At 41.3% G+C, this 21,971-nt stretch overlaps 1 protein-coding gene and 1 non-coding gene across 2 annotated transcripts in view; one reads left to right on the top strand and one right to left on the bottom strand.

Annotated features, from left to right (window-relative positions):
* TMEM132D (transmembrane protein 132D) overlaps positions 1-21,971 on the top strand; it is an 840,815-nt gene that overhangs the window by 573,209 nt on the left and 245,635 nt on the right. The window contains exon 4 of the mRNA XM_061140703.1: positions 8,333-8,516. Within this exon, the coding sequence (XP_060996686.1) occupies positions 8,333-8,516 (184 nt within the window). The remainder of the gene's footprint in view (positions 1-8,332; positions 8,517-21,971) is intronic.
* Positions 19,845-19,917, bottom strand: TRNAC-ACA (transfer RNA cysteine (anticodon ACA)). The gene has a single exon. It is a non-coding gene; the product is annotated as a tRNA-Cys (tRNA).

Here is a 21,971-nt window from a genome sequence, read left to right as displayed (position 1 = left end):
AGTGAAATAAGTCAAAGAAAGACAAATACTGTATGTTGTTGTTGTTTAGTCGCTAAGCCATGTCTGGCTCTTTTGCAACCCCATGGACTATAGCCTGCCAAGCTCCTCTGTCCATGGGATTCCCCAGGCAAGAATACTGGAGTGGGTCACCATTTCCTTCTCCTAAATAATACATAATATCACCTATATGTGAAATCTAAAAAGATTTACAGCAAACTAGTGAATATAATTTTAAAAAGAAGCAGTCACAGATATAGAGAACAAACTAGTGGTTACCAGTGGGGAGAGGGAAGGGGGAGGGGTAACACAGAGGGAGGGGCTGGGTAGTATAAACTATTGGGTGTAAGATGGTCTCAGGGATTCACCGTATAACACAAAGAATATAGTTGCTAATTTTGTAATAACTATAAATGGAAAGTAACCTTTAAAAATTGTGTAAAGAATAAAAAAAAGTAAAATTTCAAAAGAAAAAGCACTTAGAATCCAGGAGTAAGGCATGTGGAAATGATGAAGGAATATGAGGAGACTTGGTTGGAACTCTGAACTGTCCATCACCATTTACTCCCTGGTCTTAAGTGGCTCTCATTCACATGACCTCTAGAAAGTGTCCTGAAGTTTTTAGAACACAGCTCAAACTATTTCCTAAGGGCACAGTCATTCAGATACTAGATGCGACCTCTCTCCAGCTTTACTTTTGTTTCCAGCAGTTTTACCCATTTATCTTTTAGAATGCCATCTGGGAAAAAGAAACCTAAGTTGCAAATGAAATGTCACTCTCTGCTTCCCCCCATCCACCCCACCATATCACCCAGGACACTCACACTTATGGTGGAAACCAGTTGTCCACGTGGTTGGTTACAGAATGCACTCTGATTGTTGGCACACTTTTTTTTTTAACCGTAATATGTTGATTTTCTAAACTGGAAGAAAAAATACAGGTAACTTCAACGTGCATTGACTTGCATCTCAAATACTTAGCTCTTAATTGTTCTAATGCTGGGAGGTCTGTGTCTGTATGGTTTCTCATCTCTCCAAGTGATGATGGTAGGCCTCCGTATCTAATTTGTTTCCACATCTCTGTTCTGATTTATGGACACATTGTGGAACTTAAAATAGTTGGCTGAAGACCCTAAAGGCAAGCACATCTTGAAGCATCTTGTTACAAAAAATGTTCCAGTTTTGGTTATACAGAATTCACTGAAAGCATCCAGTTTGGGGTCTTGAGGTAGCCCTGTGTAATGCCTTGACTTGTGTTTCTCGGGGTTTGAGAAGTTGCTTTACTGATCTTCATTGCTAATAGGCATACCTGTCCTGGCAGTGGAAAAACAGGTAGGGGTTTATAACTCAGGGATGCAGACTGGGCATCCTGTACCCAGATCTCCTGGATCCTTTTCTCAGTAGCTGGGTGACCTTGGACAGATGGTTTACCCTCCTTGACCCCAAATTCTTCATACACCAACTGGGAGTAAATAACAGCTATTTATTGGAATACCGTGAGGATAGCAAGAGGTAAGACATAAATGCCCTTCAAACAGCTCCCATTCAAAATAGTGAGTGGTTATTATTCCATCACTTTGGGAGAAGAAGCATGTCCATCCAGAAGATTTTCTTTTTGCTTGAAAGTGATGCCCTTCCTTGACCTTGGGATGCACTGGGGGTGGTTCCATTTGATCCTGGAGGATGTGGTCATTGACTGTCTGAGCTGACCCAGAGGCTTGTTTTCTGAAAGGGTGTTTTCTTTTCCTTAAATCTGGGGAAGCCTCAGGCTATGATGGAGCTTCTCTGGTGGCTCAGAGGTAAAGAAATCACCCTTCCATGCAGGAGACATGGGTTCAATCCCTGGGTAAGGAAGATACCCTGGAGAAGGAAATGGCAACCCACTCTAGTATGTTTGCCTGGGAAATCCCAGGGACAAGGGTGCCTGGTGGACTACAGTCCATGGGGTTGCAAAGAGTCAGACACAACTTAGCAACTGAACAACAGCAGGCTATATCAACAACCATGTGTCTTTATTTAAAGGTGAAAAACACTTCGATTTTTATTAAAGTATAGTTGATTTACAATATGTTGGTATCAGGTGTATAGCATAGCGATTCAATGTTTTTGCAAATTAGATTCCATTATAAGTTACAAGATAGTGGATATCAGTCCCTGTGCTACACAGTGGGTCCTTATTGCTTATCTAAAAGACTTAGATTTGGGGACTTCCCTGGTGGTCCAGTGGTGAAGAATCCACCTGCCAATGCAGGGGACGTGGATTCGATCCCTGGTCTATGAAGATTCCACATGCCGAGGGGCAACTAAACCCATGCCCCAGAACTACTGGGCCCACGCACTAGAACCCAAGCTCTGCAACCAGAGAAGGCTCTGCAACCAGAGAAGCCTCTGCAATGAGAAGCCTGTGCATTGCAACAAAGAGTAGCCCCTGCTCGCCACAACTAGAGAAAGCCCCAAGTGTGACAACGGAGACCAAACACAGCCAAAAATAAATAAATAAAACTTTTTAAAAATTAAGAAATTAAAGGCTGAGATTTTGAATCCAGTGCACCAAGTGGCCCAAGTAGGGGGAAGCTATGGGCAAATAAGCAGAGTTCCTGGTGGCTCAGAGGTTAAAGCGTCTGCCTGCAATGCAGGAGACCTGGGTTCGATCCCTAGGTTGGGAAGATCCCTTGGAGAAGGAAATGGCAACCCACTCCAGTATTCTTGCCTGGAGAATCCCATGGACGGAGGAGCCTGGTGGGCTACAGTCCACGGGGTCGCAAACAGTCAGACACGACTGAGTGACTTCACTCACTCACTCACTCAAATCAAGGATATATTATCCAACTTCTCTGTGAGAGAGAACTACTAACAGATGCCTCCAAGCCAACTGAGGTGGAACCAGTCAGTAGGGATCTGAGGAGTCCCTGAGAGGGTGCATTACCCTACCCTGCTTCCATTTCTGTCTTGTGTGCAAAAGACAGCTGCAAGCAAGACAGGGCAGGAAGGTGGCTCTTGGCTTCCTATGCTGGTGGGAGCCACACCAGTGGAAGAATCTAAGCCTGCAGGCAGCTCCATGCCCACTGCTCTGAGGTCCGTATGTGATCCAGAACTGAGCCTCTCCGTGGGTGACTGCACTGTTTTCCATGCAAACTCCACTCTAACTCAACAGCGATACTGCCTTCCAGATGGAGTTCACACATAGAGCATTGCCCATCCCTGCTGCTAATTATTTAATTCGGTCTCTGTGGGGAGGGAGCTTCCCTGGTGGCAGTAAAGAATCTGTCTACAATGCAGGAGTCCTAGGTTTGATCCCTGGGTCAGGAAGATCCCCTGGAGAAGGGAACGGCTATCTACTCTGGTATTCTTGCCTGGAGAATTGCATGGACGGAGGAACCTGGCAAGCTCCAGTTCGTGGTTTCGCAGAAAGTCAGACATGCCTGAGCAGCTAACACTGAGGGAAGGAGAAGAAGGAGGCAGAACGGGTGGGGCTGGGTCTAGGGCCACTGAAAGTGGCCTCTGAACGCTTTTCACTGGTCCAGATCCCCAGGCACCCTTGTCTGGAACTCTCTTCTTTTCCTTCCTCATTCTCACACTGATGGACATCAGAAACCCTGAATGTTTCTTCTTCTTGGTTCATCCGTGTCTTCACAGATTTCACTGACCATATTTCCCAAATCCGCTCAGTTAGGACATTCCGTTTCAAATACCTTTGTATACAAAATATTTCGAAGAGTGTGGGTATCCATATAATTAAATTTTAAAACTTCTAACATAGTTTCTCATGATGTGGTGGCATAAGAGCATAACCTGGATAAAAGGAGAGAGAGAAAGATGGAAGCAAGGATGGAAGGAAGGAAGGGAGGGGAGAGAGAGAGGAGGAGGAGGAAGGGGAAGGAAAGGGGTGGAGGAGGAGAAGAAAGAAAGAAGGAGAAAAGGAGAAAGAAAGGGAAATGACAAAGAAAAAAAAAGAGAAAAGAAAAAACAAAACCTGTGCCTCACCCTACTCAGAAACAATCAGAACTTGGAGTGTTGCCTGATCATTAGTTTGTTTGTGAAGTTCTCCCCAGTTATTTCTAATCCCTGGGTAAAGTGGAGAAACACTGCATATAATATATGCACACATATTTCATAAGCTTCTACTTAACAGGACTTTGTCTGTCTTGTGTAACATAGTAGATATCAGGTACTGTCCTCTGCACTAGGCGCTCTGGGAACAGGCTAAGGATGACTACTCTTTTCAGAGTATTTCAGGCTAAAACCCAAACACTCCAACTGCAAAGGTACAGTCCTTAGCTTTCCAGTTAAACATGAAGAAGTGATAAATATTGCCAAATGTGGAAGAGTTCTGGAAACTCTCAAGTGCTAAATATTTACAAAAAGTTATTAAAATTCAAATTTCCAGTGGTTTGCCAAGACAAGATTTGCTAACAAGATGGGTTCCTCCAAAGCTAGATCACCATATGCAGAATTTACAGAGGCAACTGTCAGGAACCTGGTGCACACCCTAGTGCCTCAGAAATACTGAGAAGCTTCTGCCTGCTAAGGAATCATTCAAGAAAAACACAATTTCAGAATACATGACCTTCCTAGAGTTTGCTCTGGCTGCCAGGTTAAGAGTTTCCAACCTAGGTTGTTTTCATCAGCAAATCAAATAGAGGAAAGTTAGCTCTAAAGAAACTGTTTGCTTTACCCTTTAGCCAGGCAAGGGATCTAAGGGAAAAGAAAAAATCAGACTTGATAGGAGAACCATGCAAGATTACTGAAGGAGTAAAATTAGAAGTAAATAGAGCACTTTAAACATTATTGTTATTCTGACCAGGGTGGAATGGTACCTCACTGTAGTTTTGATCTGCATTTCTCTAATCATTAATGATATTGAACATCTTTGCATGTGCCTCTTGGCCATCCGTATGTCTTCTTTGGAGAATGGGTAAAGATGTGGTACGTTCGTACAATGGAATATTACTCAGTCATGAGAAAGAATGAAATTGGGTCATTTCGCTCTAGATAGACCTAGAGGCTGTCATACAGAATGCAGTAAGTCCAAAAGAGAAAAATATTTAGTGCATATATGTGGAATCTAGAAAAATGGCACAGATGAACCTATTCGCAGAGCAGGAATAGAAATGCAGACCTAGAGAATGGATGGATGAACATGGGGTTGGGGGAAAGGGGGTGGGACGAATTGGGAGATGGAGACAAACATATATGCACTACCATGTATAAAATAGATGACTAATTATACGCTACTATATAGTACAGGGAGCTCAGCTTGGTGTTCTATGGTGACTTAGATGGGTGAGATGCGGGGGCTGGTGGGAGGGAAATCCAAGAAGGAGGGACTGTATGTATACTTGTAGCTGATTCAGTTCATTGTAACTAACACAGCATTGTAAAACAACTATATCCCAAGAAGTAAAAAAATATATATTGCTGATGTTATTTTAGATGGGTCTTGCAGAAGGGGAAGAATTTGCCTAAATGGAGAGATTTATAAAGGTATTTCTGATAAAGTGAACTCTGTGAGTAAATTGTGGGGATGTGGCAGTAAGAAAAGTCCCATATTCCAGTGGAATCTGGAATTGTTCAGTTTTCTTGAGGTTAGGACACCTGGAAGGGGAAAAAAAAAAAAGAGAACAGTGTAAAGTATGGAGTAGGGTCACGATACTGCATACAAGGAATCACTACTCTGAAGGAATTCCCACGTGCCTCCATTGTGGAGTTGAGTTTCTGAATTCAACTTTTACGAATTCTGCTCTGTGAATTTCCCTTTCCCTGTGACTAAACATAGAAGGCAAGGCTCAGAACAGCCAAAAGTAGGATTATCCCATTTCATGAATGGGAGAGGAATACTGGAATGCTTGCAAATTCCAAATATAAAAACCAAGATGCATTGTAGTATCACTTTCCCAAGTTTCCTGTGCTTGTGGAAACTGTCCTTCAGAATTCCAAAAAGGCCAATGGCATGTATTTTAGGAAAAGAAATCTACGCAGAGTATCAATCCACAGTGGCTGACACAATTTGTTTCTAATTCTTATCACAGCCACTGTTTCTTAAAGAGTTCAATGTCTTTCTTTCAGAAGCCAAGAGAGAGTGATTCTTGTAGGATTTAAAAACCAGGTGCTATTCTCTTTTGTAAATAAGTTCATTGGTAACATTTTTTTTTAAGATTCCGCATATAACTGATACATATTTGTCTTTCTCTGACTTACTTCACTTAGGATGATCATCTCTAGGTCTATCCATATTGCTGCCATGGCATTGTTTTGTTCTTTTTTATGTAATAAAAAAGTAATAGTCCACTGTATATATGCACCACATATCCATTCATCTGTCAGTAATGAATGGGCATTTATGTTGTTTCTCTGTCTTGTCTCTTGTGCAAAGTTCTGCTATGAACACTGGAGTGCTTGTATCTTTTTGAATTATGGATTTGTAACTGATTCACTTTGCTATACACCTGAAATTAACACAACATTGTCCATCAACAATACTCCAATAAAACCTAGAAAATTTAAATGAAGAATAAATTAACTAATTAAATAAAATAAAAGCCAGTGCCATTTTGTTCTCACCATTGCCCACGGTTCACTCTAGCTACTCTTGTTCCATGTGAGAGGCCGCTGCTCATGCAGGGAGTTTACCTCTGTGAATGGTGCTCTCTCTTTCGGAAGATCTTCTGATCTTCCTTCTCTTTCTTGACTTTCTCCTCCTCGTGTTCCAAATTCCCCACCATTTATCTCTGAGCTTCTTATTGATACATTTGCATGGGTCTGATGGTGATAAACGTTTCAATAGCTTTTTCATATCTTAAAGGCCAATTCTTGTCCTCTTAAATGTCAAGGTCAGTGATCATTTTTGCAATTACGTGAAATTCCAGTCTCTAAAGACAGATCTGATAGGTGGAAGTGGCTTTGGTCACGTAGGGTTAAAATGCATCTCTCCTTGCTGCCTCCTTGGTGAACCCTCACCTGTATTTCTTCACATCTTCCCTCGGGGAGTGGCTGGCACCACATCTGCATGTTTTCCACCTGTCACTTAGAAAAGCAGACATTTTATAAAAGCTGACTATAAAAAAGAAGAAGTAGCCAGTGAATTAAACTAACCAAAATAGCTGCAAAAATCATCCTGATATTCTGACTTGGATTCATTTTCAGATACGTGTTTACAGAAAACCCAAGACATCTGAAAACTAATCATTGTCATAATCACTCCTGTTTCCAGGTAACATCTGGCTACTTCTCCTTGCTCATCCGTGTGGGTCCCATAGCCCCAGTCTTCTGTTCATGGCTCATCTCTGATTCTCTGCACTTCTTTCTCATTCCCACCAGAAATAAAAAGCCATATCACCCTCAGACACCTTTAAAATTCTGTGCGTCCAACTTGAAGGGACTGTGGCTTTGGAAAATCCAATATAAGCAGCAAAGAGATTTCTGGGAGTGGGAGAAAGTATCCTGTCCTCCTAGATGGAGCTCAGGGAAGAAAGATTTAGGAAATCCAATTAGCATTTCATGTAGTCATCCACAAACACCAGTCCTGGGGACTCTGAGCAGCTCACAAGAAACAAGCGTTGGGAAGTTTGAGCAATGGTGTCTAAGGCCAAGCCAAGGCTGTGAATCTTCTAAAGGCTGCTCTTTTGGATATTGAATATCTTTTTTTTCCTTTCTTTTCATTGGCATATAGTTGATTTACAATGTTGTATTAGTTTCAGGTGTACAACAAAGTGATTAAGTTATACATATATATGTATCTATTCTTTTCAGATTATTTTCCATTATAGATTATTACATGATATTGAATATAGTTCCCTGTGCTATACAGTAAATCCACGTGGCTTATCTGTCATATATATAGTAGTGTGTACCTGTTAATCTCAAACTCCTAATTTATCTCTCCTCCCTCCCCCACCCCTTCCCCTTTGGTAACTATAAGTTCGTTTTTATGTCTGTGAGTCTATTTCTGTTTTGTAAACAAGTTTATTTATATCTTTTTTTAGATTTCACATATAAATGATATCGTATGATATTTGTCTTTGACATATTTCACTTAGTATAATAATCTCTAGGTCTATCCATGTTGCTGCAAATAGCATTTATTTCATTTTTTTATGACTGAGTAATTTTCTATTATATATAAATATATGTATAATATATATGTATATATCATATAGATTATATATATGCATATATCGCATCTTCTTTGTCCATTCATCTGTGCATGGTCATCAAAGATTGCTTTTCCAACAGACTCTTTGAAAGATAGTATAAGTGTACATGGAGATTGTGTATTGCCTGCCAGGCACGCCCACCCAGTCCTCAATGCTCTTCTCTCCTCTCTCCTTCTGTTCAGTGCAAATGGTGCCTCCTATGAAGTCATGCAGATCGACGTAGAAATCGAAGAGCCGGGTGACCCGCCGGCCACACAGCTTGTCACATGGCAGGTTGAATATCCAGGAGACATCACATCTGACTTGGGTGTCTCCAAGATCTACGTGAGTCAGAAAGACTTGATCGGAGTCATCCCACTGGCCATGGTAAGAGAGTCCCTGCCCTGGGCTGTTAATACAGACCTCAGGGAAAGGCAAAGCATCACGCCATGACCTAAACACCAGGGAAAATGTCAGTGAGCCCAGAACCAGGGTCAGGGAAAACTGACAAAGTTACTGTAAGTTGCTGATTCTAAATACATACTTATATATATCTTTAAAATATTATTTAGAAAACAATCAAAATCCAGGCATTAGATTTGGGTCTTCCACTATAAGAAAAGTATTGATGATTTTATCCAGGCATTTGTATGATACACTGGAGACTATTCAAGGATCTTAAACACGTATACCTGCAGAGACCAAATGGATGTAGCATCTGAGTGAAAGGTGACAAGTGACTTGACAAATACCTAGTGAAAAGGCCTAGCCAACAGGAAAGCCATGCAGGAAAGCCAAGGAAACGTCTGAATTCTTAAGACCTACTGACTTTTCAACAGAAAACATCCAAATAGTTTTAGTGTGAACCATCAACTCCTTCTTGTGAGAACTGATTTTATTTTATTTATTTATTTATGCACCAAAGGATATCTTCTTTAATCAACTTTACAAAGATCAAAGGTGGTAGAATCACAAAGACATGCTTGAAACTTATCTTCATCTCTCACTAATTGCATGACAATTTACTTAACCTCCATAAGCCCACTTCCCTGTACATACAATGGCATCCTATCTCAGAGTTATTGTGAGGCTCACATAAAGTAATGTATGTGAGTACCTACAGCACAGTCTGCACCAATCAAGCTTGTCTAGGAAAGGGTTAGCTATAATCCATTCACAGGCAATCTATTTGTAACTTGTAGAAGGTTTAGGTCTCTAAGTCAGTCCATGTGTTTCCTAGGATTTGTGGAACAGAGATAGGTTTTCATCCTTAGACGGACCCGCCCCCTGGTTGCCATGCAATGGACCACATTGCCTGTGTTCCCAACTAACCACCCAGGTTGACCTCAACAAACACATCAATGCCTTGTCTAGCCTCACATTTTCCTGGGGTCTTTCTACAAAGAAATAATATGTTTTCCTAATGTGAGTTTTCACAGTGCAAATACTTGGGATTGAGAGTCTGCTGAGAGTACTTTGAGCTTCCTCATGTTAAAAAGTACTTTTTCTGTTGGAAGTGAAGGATTGGTTGACCTATCCACTGACAGCCTCATGTCTCCCCCTCACCATCTATTAGGAATTGTTGACAAGCATTATTATGGGGCCATGAAAGGATGTCAGGAATCAATCTTTCAATACAAGGTAACATGGACAGTTGCCTAGTGACACTAAGTTGGTTATTATGCTGTTCATTAGGTGATGTAAAGGTGTTGGGGTCCTACAGTTGATAAGGGCTCTTATTAACTATTTCTTTTATTATATTTTAAAGGCTCCAAATCTCCCTGGTACATTATTTCATATGTGACAGCAGCACTCCTTCGTTTAGGCTATTAGTGGTTCTATTACTGGCAATGGCAAGACCATTTGTCTTGAATAAGTAATTATTTGAATTTGTTCCCCTTTTCAGCACCTTTAGTCTGATGAGCTTTTAGCCATACACTGCACAGCTTCTGTTGCTTGGCTCAGCATCAGACAGTATGCTTGGTTTCCTGAGTTCAGCATTTCTTCTGCTTAGACTGTCAGCCTATTTCAAACCCCACTGTTCTTCATAACCTACATGAATCCCCGCTCACATGAATCAACTTTCTGTCCTCTACTGGTCTCTGAAACTGTTCTCACCTTGCATCACCCTTTCTGGCTACGATACGTGTAATTGTAGAAGTGTGTGTAATGGCAGAGCTAGAGGAATCTGTTTTTATCAGTTAGGAATTGCATTTGGCCGCAAACAAGCCCTAACCTTAACTCCAAACCTAGCCCTCCCCACTCACTCCACTTTACCCAGGCCAATAGTTGCTTTAAGAAAAGTGTGTTTTTCTTTCATGTAAAAGAACTCCTAAGGTTTTTAGTGCAGGGCAGGTAAATTGCCCCATGCTATCTGAGATTCAGTCCTCATGTTTATTTCTGCTTCAGCACTCGAGGGCATACATTCTATCCTCATGGATACCTTATGGTCCAAAATGACTGCTGGGATGCCAGCCAGCATATCCGTATTCTGCCAACCAGAAAAAGTAAGAGATACAGAATTGGATCAGTTTCTTTTCCCTTTCAAGACATCTTCATAGGAAGCCAATGTAATATTTCTGTGTGTATCCAATGAGCAAGAACTTGGTTATATGGGCATAGTTAGTTGGAAGGAGGACTGATAAGTCTACTTTTTAGCAAGGCACATTGCTCGTGTTCTGTTACAAGGAAACAACAAGAGATTAGATATTTCAAGGCAATGAGCAGTATTCGAAACAATCCCTCTCCATTTCCAGATGAGGAAACTGAGGCTTGGAGTAATTCCTAATCCTAGCACCTGTTTTCCATTCTGTGTTCATCTTTATGAGCCTCCTGGGAAGCAAAATAAAATATACATTTATCTTGGTCTCCTTTTACCGGCTATTGTTGTTGTTTAGTCACTCAGTCCTGTCCGACTCTTTGCGAACCCATGGACTGTAGCCCACCAGGCTCCTCTGTCCATAGGATTTCCCAGGCAAGAATACTGGAGTGGGTTGCCATTATTAGCTATGCAACCATGCTAATTTCACTCTGGCTCAGTTTCCTCATCTACAAAGGGTGAAAGAGATAATACTCATAAGATTGATATAAGAAACAGTGATAATTCAAGAGGGCCTGGAAGAGGGCCCAGTGAAGTCAAGCATCCAATAAATGTTTGCTCTTATTACAATCACTTAGTTACTAAATGCAAAAGATAAATAATTCCCTAGCAATTACATTGTAAAGTCTTTCAGGAAAGGAAATGTTCCCAGTCCCCATGTTTCCCAAGATAAGAAGAGTGCTAGGCAGTGTATAGATGCTCACTGATTCTTTTTTTTTTTTTAAACAATTTTAAACAGTTACACTCCATTTACAATTATTACAAAGTATCGGCTATATTCCCCATGTTGTAACAATAAGTCTTTGAGCCTACCTTACAGCCAATACTTCCTACCTCCCTCTCTCTTACCCCTGTATCACCTGTTCACCACCTCTCCCAGCTGGTAACCTAGATTGTTCTCTAGACCCGTGAGTCTGCTTCTTTTTTGTTGTATCCACTAGTCTGTTGTATTGTTTTAGATTCCACATGTAAATGATATCATACAATATATGTCTTTCTCTGTCTGACTTATTTCACTTGACATAATGCCTTCCAAGTTCTTCCATGTTGCTGCAAATGGCAAAATTTTGTTCCTTTTTATGGCTGAGGCATAGTCTGTTGTTTATATACACCACATCTTCTTTATCTACTCATCTGTGGTTGGACACGTAGGCAGTTTCCATGTCTTGGCTATTGTGAATGATGCTGTTCCTAATATTGGGGGATACTCTCTAATTCTTGAATGGAAATGAATAAATTGCATTAAAAATACATTAAAACATATGTTATCTGAGGAGTTTTTTACTAGTTACTTCTGAGCATCTTCCTCTGGAACTTAAAGTCTTCAGGGTCCCGATTTCCTAGTCTTTTGTATTTGGAGCATTTTGAGTCCCTTTTCCAGAGAAAGTTGCATCATTTCATCTTTGACTTGATTGGAAAAAACTTTCTCTGTTTAGGAGAGTTGTCACTAAATAGACCTTTTGCTGTTTGTTTTCATTTTTACTTTATTTTTGTTCATTACATGTTTGTTGAGAAGTATTTGAAATCTGATATCATTGTGTCTATCTACTCATTTGTGCTACATATTCTTTTTTATTGACATTTGTTTGATTGACAATGTTGTGCCAACCTCTGCTTCACAGCAAAGTGACTCAGTTATATACATGCAGACATTCTTTTTATATTCTTTTCCATTATAGTTTGTGACAGGATATTGAATATAGTTCCCTGTGCTGTACATTAGAACCTTATTGTTTACCCATTCTAAATGCAATACTTTGCATCTACCAATCCTGAAGTCCCTGTCCATCCATGTTCCTCCCCTAAATCCCCCTTGGCAGCCACAAGTCTGTTCTCTAGGTCTATGAGTCTGTTTCTGTTTTATAGATAGGTTCATTTGTGCCAGATTCAACAATCTGACTCCTGGAAATATAACCAGAAAGAACTATAATTCAAAAAGATACATGCCCCGCTATGTTCACAGCCACACTATTCACAATAGCCAAGACATGGAAGCAACCTAAATGTCCATCCACAGATGAGTGTATAAAGAAGTGATACATACATACAATGGAATGCTACTGGGCCATAAAACAGAATGAAATGATGCCATTTGCAGCGACATGGATGCACACAGTGATTATCATACTGAGTCAAGTAAGCCAGAAAGGGAAAGACACATACCATATAATATCACTTATATGTGTTACCTTTTTTTGAGATGTTAGAGGCAGAAGGAAGGCCAGCTCACCTTGACCATAATGAGTCCCTGGAGAGAGAATACTTTGAGTTGAGCTCAAGGTCACGTGGAGCCTTGTAAGCTAGAGTACAGAGGTGGATATTTAAATGTGATAGGGAGTCACTGAAAGGCTTTCAGGACAGCAGCTGCTGTGCGGCCGAATGTTTTTAGAAAGCAGTCTGGCTGTATGTAGAGAATGGATTTGGGAGAGCAAGGGGGCATCAGAGAGGACGACTTCGGCTGCTGTAAAATAACCGTGACTTAAGAAACATGGCGTCTGCTTGTCCCCACCTCTCCCATCTGAATGTGAGCAGCGTTACCAGGTGGCCCCCAGGGGTAGGACATAGCATCCTTCTATCCTCTTGCCAAGTGACTCCAAAGACACTGACCTTATCCACATGGCCCCAAATTAATAACAGACATGTCCATGTGGCAGCCAACAGGACTAGGACAAGGGTGCAAGGGGAGGATGTGCCTCTCTCCGTGAAGGACATGACCCTTCTCTGAATCCACCACCTCTGCTCCCATCCCATCAGCCCGTGAACTCAGCTGAGTGACCATGTCCAGGGCCAGGGAGGCTGGGAGAGTGAGTTTTATCGCAGGAGCGCCTGTGTCCAGCTGTAGATGTCTTTGGTGAAAGATGTATATGGGGAATGTGTATGTGTAGATGTATATGGGGAAATACTGAGGTTATTCTGGTCCACTCCAGTGGACTGTGGTGATCTTTGTGGAGAGATGCAGAGGTAGACCATCATAGGATACATCTTAGCAGGTAAATGAGAGGACTTTTCAATACATCGGTTATAGGTGTGAAGGAAGGATGTGGGGAAAAAGATGAGTCTGAGTTTAGACCCAACCCCAAAGTTCCCTATATATGATTGTTGTTGTTCAGTTGCTAAGTCATGTCTGACTCTGCAATCCCTGGCATGCCCATGGTTCCTCTATCTCCAGGCCAGTTGCTCCAGTTCTCCATTGAGCTCCAGTGTGCATGTCCATTGAGTCATGATCCTGATGTCCATCTCATCCTTCCCCTTCTCTGTCTTCAATCTTTCCCAGCATCAGGGCCTTTTCAGTGAGTCGGGTCTTTGCACCAGGTGGCCAAAGTATTGGAGTTTCAGCTTCAGCATCAGTCCTCCCAATGAATATTCAGGGTTGATTTCCTTTAGGATTGACTGGTTTGATCTCCCTGTTGTCCAAGGGACTCTCAAGAGTCTTCTCCAACACCACAGTATGAAAGCATCAATTCTTCAGCACTCAGCCTTCATGTCCAGCTCTCACATCCGTACATGACTACTGGAAAAACCATAGCTTTGACTATATGGACCTTTGTTGGCCAAGTGAAATCTCTGCTTTTTTAACACACTATCTAGGTTTGTCATTGCTTTACTTCCAAGGAGCAAGTGTCTTTTAATTTCATGGTTGCGATTACCATCTGCAGTGATTATATGATAGCACCACAAAAACTTAAAATGTTTTTTAAAAGGATTTTCTATTATAAAATTTCCTGTGGTCTACAATTTCACCCTCAATTCTTTGCCCACGTCTCTGATAAGCTTTTAGAAATACATTTGAATCAAAGGATGGGAGTCAAAGAATTTGCAGTAGTATAATATTTTTTTATATTTTTTTATAAGAGCCACCAAACCGCCCTCCTCCAGGGGACCCACAGACTGCATCTCTTGTCTCCAGCATTAGCAGACAGGTTCTGTACCACTAGCGCCACCTAGAAAGCCCCAGTCCCTTTTAACTGTCCAGTTTATTAGTGTTAAATATTTTCACTGCTGTGCAACAGATCTTCAGAATATTTTCATCTGGCAACCCTGAAACTCTACACTCACTGAACACCAGCCCCGCCCCCCCCTCCTCCCAGCCCTTAAAAACGCCTTCTACTTTCTGTTTTCATGCCTTTCGATCAACACGCTATAAATATTCCTCCCAGTTTACCATTTGTCTTCTGGTGTCACTTAGTGTATATATTATAGCATGCAGAAGTTTGTGGGTATTTGTTTAATTTTTATGCAGTCAAATCTACTGATCTTTTCCATAGTGGAAAGCTTTTCCTCTCTCCCTAATTATAACCAAGAGGAAAAATCATGCCTGTTTTTTGTGTTCTTGTAAAACCTCCAAATATTAAAATGTTCCCCCCACAGCATCTTTGAATAGGTATGACTATAATCTTCAGAAAATAATGCTAAAATAAATGCAGTTGTGACTCCCTGTATACCTGCGGTGAGCACACGGCCCCGCTGTTCTTTCTGAGATGTGTAACTTCATCTCTAGGAAAGCTTTGAGATGACACACAGTTAAAACCTTCCATTAAAAGTTCATTTTCCAAAAGATGCTTATTTCTTTCTCAATATTTTGCATATTTTTTTCCTGATGTCTATGGCCTTAAAATCTGTCTTTGGCCTAAATCCATTTGTGTATCTCTCTGTTATTACAGTATTTTTTTTTCTGTTCAGAAAATGATCCCTTACTATCTCGTGAGTAAATCTTTTTTTTTTTTTTTTTTGTCCTTTGGGAGAAAATTCTGAAGAAAAGATCATTAAATGAGCATTGCCGTTAATCTAATTAGTGTTTGTCTGTAACTGCATGTCATTGTCAGGTTCTGGGGAGCATGTTTGCATTTCCCAGAAGAGTCAGAAAATATTCTTCCAGGGTGGGGAGTGGGCACCCAGTTTATCAAGGCTCTTTATCATTCTCTCCTATCTGCCTCCCGTGTTTTGGCTAAAACAAGTGTTTTGAGCTTCTGTGGGGATTCAAAGATGATAAGACTGATAGTCATCAATTTGAATGCCGTATCAGTTAGTTGAATATCCTTTCAAACCTATTAATGTGCGTTCTTTATTTTAATATAAAACAAACAATGTTTTCATTCTTGCTGGGCAGTAGCTATTTGGGTACCATAAATATGATGGCTATTCTTAATGTAGGATGGATGTGGGTGACTCAGCTCTCCTCTGGATTGTAAGGGCACACCCTCCTCTTAATGCTGAGCTTCTGATGTTTCTGATTTTGCTGTGTCTCAGCCTTGACCACTGAATTTTATTTTTTTTTAATATTTATTTATATTTGATTACACCGGGTCTTAGTTGTGGCACACGAGATCTTTGATCTCCATTGAGGCATGTGAAATCTTTAGTTGCGGCTTGCAAACTCTTAGTTTCAGCGTGTGAGATCTAGTTACCTGACCAGGGATTGAACCTGTGCCCCCTGGGAGCACAGAGTATTAGCGTGGAGCATTAGCCACTTGACCACCAGGAAAGTCCCTGAATTTTAGTTATTAGAATTGAGCTGGAACTTTAGATATAAATTAATCATGAGATACAGTCTGGACAGGCAGTTATCCTTGAAAATAATCAAAAGGAGGACTGTTACCCTAAAGTGACTTGGTGATGGTGACGTTCCATGGCATTTACTTAAGATGACATAAGAGTACAGATGTGTCTGCCAGACCCAGCCCTGAAGATGCCTGGGGAAGGCCAACATAGTTTTTAAGCAAAAACAGAGTCAGATGTGCCATGTGCTCTTTATGAAGTGCGATTTGATATATTCCAAACCTTTCTTCAAACATGACACTCATGGGAGAACAGATATCACTCTGAATTCTCTGCATAAGCCCATTTCCCCCACTGCCTCCTCCAGGGAGTCCTTCTGGATCTTCACAGCCGCACGTGATTCTTATTGGGCCTTCTGCTGTGACTGCTGCACCATTTCCTTGCTCACAGTAAGGGTAACAATCAAGTTGGGGAATTCACATACTCTTCAGTACTTTTTGCTGGTTGAGATCACACCATTGGGATCAACAGCTGTACCCAAGATGCTTGGAAAGACATAAACTCAGGATGTCCTTTTATGTACCTTCAAAGTCCTTCCTTATGTCATCTTATTGTTTGAACTCCACCTAAATCCTTCTTATCTCCAGGTCCCTCTTCCAAAGTAGAAGGAGCGAGACTCCGGGGCGCCACGCCTGACTTACCATTTACGTCCAAACCAAATGCCTTCTTCTCTTGAGTTTGCCTTAGTTAAGGGCCTCATAAGCCAGACCAGAGCAGGTAGCAGCTATTTAAAAAATTTTATTATTTATATATTGGTTGTGCCGGGTTTCAGTTGCAGCACACAGGATCTTAAGTTGTGACACACACACTCTTATTTAGAGCTTGTGGGATCTAGTTCCTTGACCAGGGATCGAATCCAGGCCCCCTGCATTGGGAGCACAGTGTCTTAGCCAATGGACCAGCAGGGAAGTCCCAGGGAACCATGCAGTTTAGATGTAGCCAGATCCTTCTCTTATTTGACTGAGGCCTGAGTTCTTTCTTCTACAATTTTGGGGGTTTCAAGAAAGTAATCATCAAATAACCTCTTCCCTCCTGGTCTCATTTGCATCTTCTTAAATCTTACCAATCAAGGCATGTCCTCCTAAATCCAGGATTCAGCAGAAATTCCATTTCTGTAAACCTTACAGACAAAACTCACCCCCACGCTCATTACCATATAATTTGCTATTGTAAAGCTCCTGATGAAATAAATGCATTTTAAGTAAGCTTTCCTGAATCGAATACATTTGTCTCCTTAAAGCAAATGAACTGCCCTTTCTTCTCCCGTACCTTCCCCTGATTTTAGGATCTTCAGGAGTTAATCTTCTTGCACACCACCTTTCCTGGATGATCTCCTGCAAACACCGTGGTTGTTATCAAACCATGTCCCCTTCACATTTGTATTCCTGGCTGAAGGCATGGTACCACTCATTGTAGAAGCCTGAAAATCAGTTTTACCACTCACTAGAGCCATGCGAGTCTTGTAGGGTCACATCAGCTGCTTCATCCCCCATCAGCTGTGAACTTAGCACAGGTCATGTGCCCTGACAGTCACCTTCTGAGATCTGGACTTGAGATAAGGCTCCCAAATTATGGAAGAAAAACTCTCTCTCCTGGCTCCAGTAATGAAGTTTCTTTTCATTTTTGTCATCAAAGCAGATTTCTTGGCTCTTTTTCTTATTTGACTTTTCATGATATCCTTTTCCTATGTCAGCCTGCTAATTAATATGCCAGATACCCTCTGTTGTTTTCTCAGACTTTTTGAAAATTCAGTCACATTGGACGGCATAGCACTGCTTTCATTTCTATACTTTCTCAACCAAGTGCAAATTAAGATGCTGCAACAGGCCTTGAGAAAAATCTCTGCTCCAAGACACACTCTTTCCTTTGTGTGTCTGTTGAGTCACTATGACTCCCCAAAACACCATCAGTCATAATGACACTGGATCCTTACTGTTTATTATGTACCAGGTATGGCTCTAGGTCCCTCCTTGCAGGGATCAACTCATTCAATTCTAAGAGACCCACTGATGTTGGTACTACTCTTTTTTTTTATTTTATTTACTTTTATTTTATTATTTATTTTTGGCTCTGCTGGGTCTTCATTGCTGCCCTCTAGTTGTGGTGTGCGGGCTTCTCATTGCACTGGCTTCTCTTGTTGCAGATCATAGGCTCTAAGCACACAGGCTCAATAATTGTGGTGCATGGGCTTAGTCTAAGACCCACAGGTTTGGGATCTTCCCAGACCAAGGATTGAACCCTGTCCACGCCTGCAATGGCAGGCAGATTCTTAACCACTGGATCACCAGGGATGTCCCTGGACTACTCTTATGCCCATTTCACAGATGGATAAAAGCATGCAGTGTTTGAAGAATGGAGCCAAGCGATTCAGTTGAGACTCTGAGGTGGAATTAGATTCTAGATAGATGGGCTGCAGAGTCAGTGCTCACCACCTGTGCGCTGCACCTCCCTGAAAACAGAGTTAAGGCTGTTGATCAGTTCAGTATGTGGCAAGATCTTTGGAAAATGCAAATGCAAGAATGTGCACTCGTAAAAATATGAAATTGAGAAGTCTTAACTGAAATAGGAAAAGTCATCTGAAAATGAATTATTTATTACGCACAAAGCCACTGCCTTTTCTTTTCCGCCCACTGTGCTCCCTTTGATGCTCGCTAATGAGCTGTCCTCTCCAGAGGTGATTTATAATGAGACAGTGGCGGCTGCACCTCAGTGCTTTTAAAGGTACATGGTGCAAAACAAATCGGGAGACTTACTGCTATTGTTGTTTAGTCGTGTGGTTATTACAGCCCCAGAGACTGTACAACTGGTTGTTCTCAGTGAACAAATGCTCATGAAGTAACTCATTTTGCAGGCACCCCAGAAAGGCAGTCCATTGAAGAAGCACTTACTGAGCTCCCTCTATGTGCCAGGCACTGGCCTTTGTGAGAAGGGGATAACAGAGCATGCATCCCACTCATGGGAGGTGGCTGGTAAAAAATGTACCATATGATCCAGCAGTCCTGGGCATCCATCCAGACAAAACTGTAACTTGAAAAGATACACGCACCCCAATGTTCATAGCAGCACTATTCACAACAGCCAACACACGGGAGCAACCTAAATGTCCATAAAGAGATGAATGGATAAAGGAAATGTGCTGCATATTGTATTAATATAATGGACTACTACTCAGCCATAGAAAAGAATGAAATAATGCTCTTGCAACAACATGGATTGACCTAGACATCATATTAAGGGAAATAAGTCAGGCAGAAAAGGACAAATATCATATGATATCACTTAATGTGTAGAATCTAAAAATAATGATTGAGATGAACATATTTATAAAACTGAAATAGACTCACAGACGTAGAATACACACTTATGGCCACCAAAGGGGAAGGGTGGGGGGATAAGCTAGGAGTTTGGAATTAACATACACACAGTGCTATATATCAAACAGATAAACAACAAGGACCTACTGTATAGCACAGGGAACTATATTCAATATCTTGTAATTACATATAATAGAAAAGAATAAATAATACTGGAGTGGGTTGCTATTTACTTCTCCAGGAGATCTTCCCAACCCAGGGATTGAACCTGGGTCTCCTGCATTGTAGGCAGACGCTTTACCATCTGAGCCACAGGGAAGCTCCATATAAATACATACATATTCATGTATTTTCTTTATATATAAATATCTGAATTACTGAATTACTTTGCTATATACCTGAAACTAAGACAACTTTGTAAACCAAGCATGCATGCTAAGTTACTTCAGTCATGTCCGACTCTTTGAGATCCTTTAGAATGCAGTATGCCAGGCTTCTCTGTCCATGAGATTCTCCAGGCAAGAATACTGGAATGGGTTGCCATGCCCTCCTCCAAGGGATCTTCCCAACACAGGGGTCAAACCCATGCGTCTTATGTCTCTTGCACTGGCAGGAGGGTTCTTTACCACTCGTACCACCTGGAAAGCCCAAACCAAGCATAGTTCAACTTAAAAAATACATGAAAAATAATTGGCCAAGGTAAATTCAGAACTGATCTATGTTTATGATAAAATATTACAGGAGGTTGGGAAGGAGAAGGACTGGCTGGTCAAACTCTTTGAGATAGGGTCACCTCTGCAGGGGTGATCTTTGAGCTGCCATAAAGGACCCAAATGGAGAGATCTGAGAAGAGCTGGCTTTCCATACAGAAGGAGAAGTGGATGCCAAAGCCCAAAGCAAGGCCAGCTTGATGAGCCTGAGAATAGAGAGCATCCAGTGAAGCTGGAGAACAGTGAGATAGGGAGATGAGGTCAGGGCAAGCAGACCCTGGAGTAGGTACCTTATCAGCCATGATGTGTGCAGTCGGATTTCTGATTTCTCTGTGTTTAAATCTCACCTGATTCACGATCTGTTTTTAAAATATCACTCTGAAAACCAAGGGGAGAAGAAATTGGGAAGGGAGGCAACAATGAAAATGGAAATATCACACTGGAGGCTACTTTAATGGTCCAAGTGGAAAAGGATGAGGACTTGGGCTAGGATGATGGTGATATTGAAGACAAGTGGAAGGTCTTGGGTTGTCCTTTCTCCATATAGCCATCAGAAACTGCTTATAGATAAGGAGTGTTTTTGGATGGGGAGATGAAATAGCCTAGATTAGCCACTGTTTTCTTATAGTCCAACAGGACTCTCTTGTTGCTCAGTTACTCAGTCGTGTCCAACTCTTTGGAACTCATGGACTATAGCCTGCCGGTTTCCTCTGTCCATGAGATTTTCCAGGCAAGATTACTGGAGGGGGTTGCTATTTCCTCCTCCAGGGGATCTTCCCAACCAAGGGATCAAACCTACTTCTCTTGCATCTCTTGCATTGGCAGGCAGATTCTTTACCACTGTGCCACCTGGGAAACTCTGAGATGTTCTAAAATATGAGCCATCTAATATGGTGGCCATTGCCACATGGGATTATTGAACTCTGGAAAGGTGGCTTGTATCAGGGAGGAACTGAATATTTCATGTAATTGAATTAATTTAAATTTAAATACTCATATGAGCTAGTGTCTATCAGATTAGACTATGCTAAACCTTTGGTTTGGGAAACTGAGAGGGCCATCATGCTGTTTTTTGAGATGGTGGTCTGTACATTCTCCGCATGGTCTGTGGACCCACACTCCACTCTTCTGCACCCTGAGCTATGCTATTGAAGTGTTTCTTGTATGGATCACCTCCAGTGGGCTGTCTTCCCCACTGGTTGGGTCCAGTAAATGGAAGAAGATCATTGGGTGAAAAGAAAGGTTGGCTTTTGTTTTCCCTTACTTCCTTCCCCAATAAGCCACCATTTCTCAATGACTGTGTTGTTCTATCAATAGCACCAGCTCCTGTCAATCAAAAGTGCGGCTAAGGAACTGCATCAATACCAGCTGTGGAGTTTGTGTTGCAAATACAGGCATCAGTGTCCATCTGCACTAATGGTTGTCTTATTCACACTCCTTGGACAATTAGGTGAAATTAATCTGAATGCACCATTATGTCTTTTTGTATAGCTCCTGCCTCCAAATGCATGCATTGAAGTACATATTATTTTATTATAAACGATTTGCTTTTATTTCTGCTTTTATAATTCAGTTACAATGTTATATTGTTTTTTTTTTAAGCATGTGTGTTGGAAGATTATATTCATTTTGGTTCTTATTTTGGATAATAAAGTCAGCAATG

Source organism: Dama dama, chromosome 5, assembly GCF_033118175.1.
Source record: "Dama dama isolate Ldn47 chromosome 5, ASM3311817v1, whole genome shotgun sequence".
Taxonomy (NCBI): Eukaryota; Metazoa; Chordata; class Mammalia; order Artiodactyla; family Cervidae; genus Dama; species Dama dama.
The sequence above is the reverse complement of the archived record's forward strand: the minus strand, read 5'-3'. Positions and strand labels throughout refer to the sequence as shown.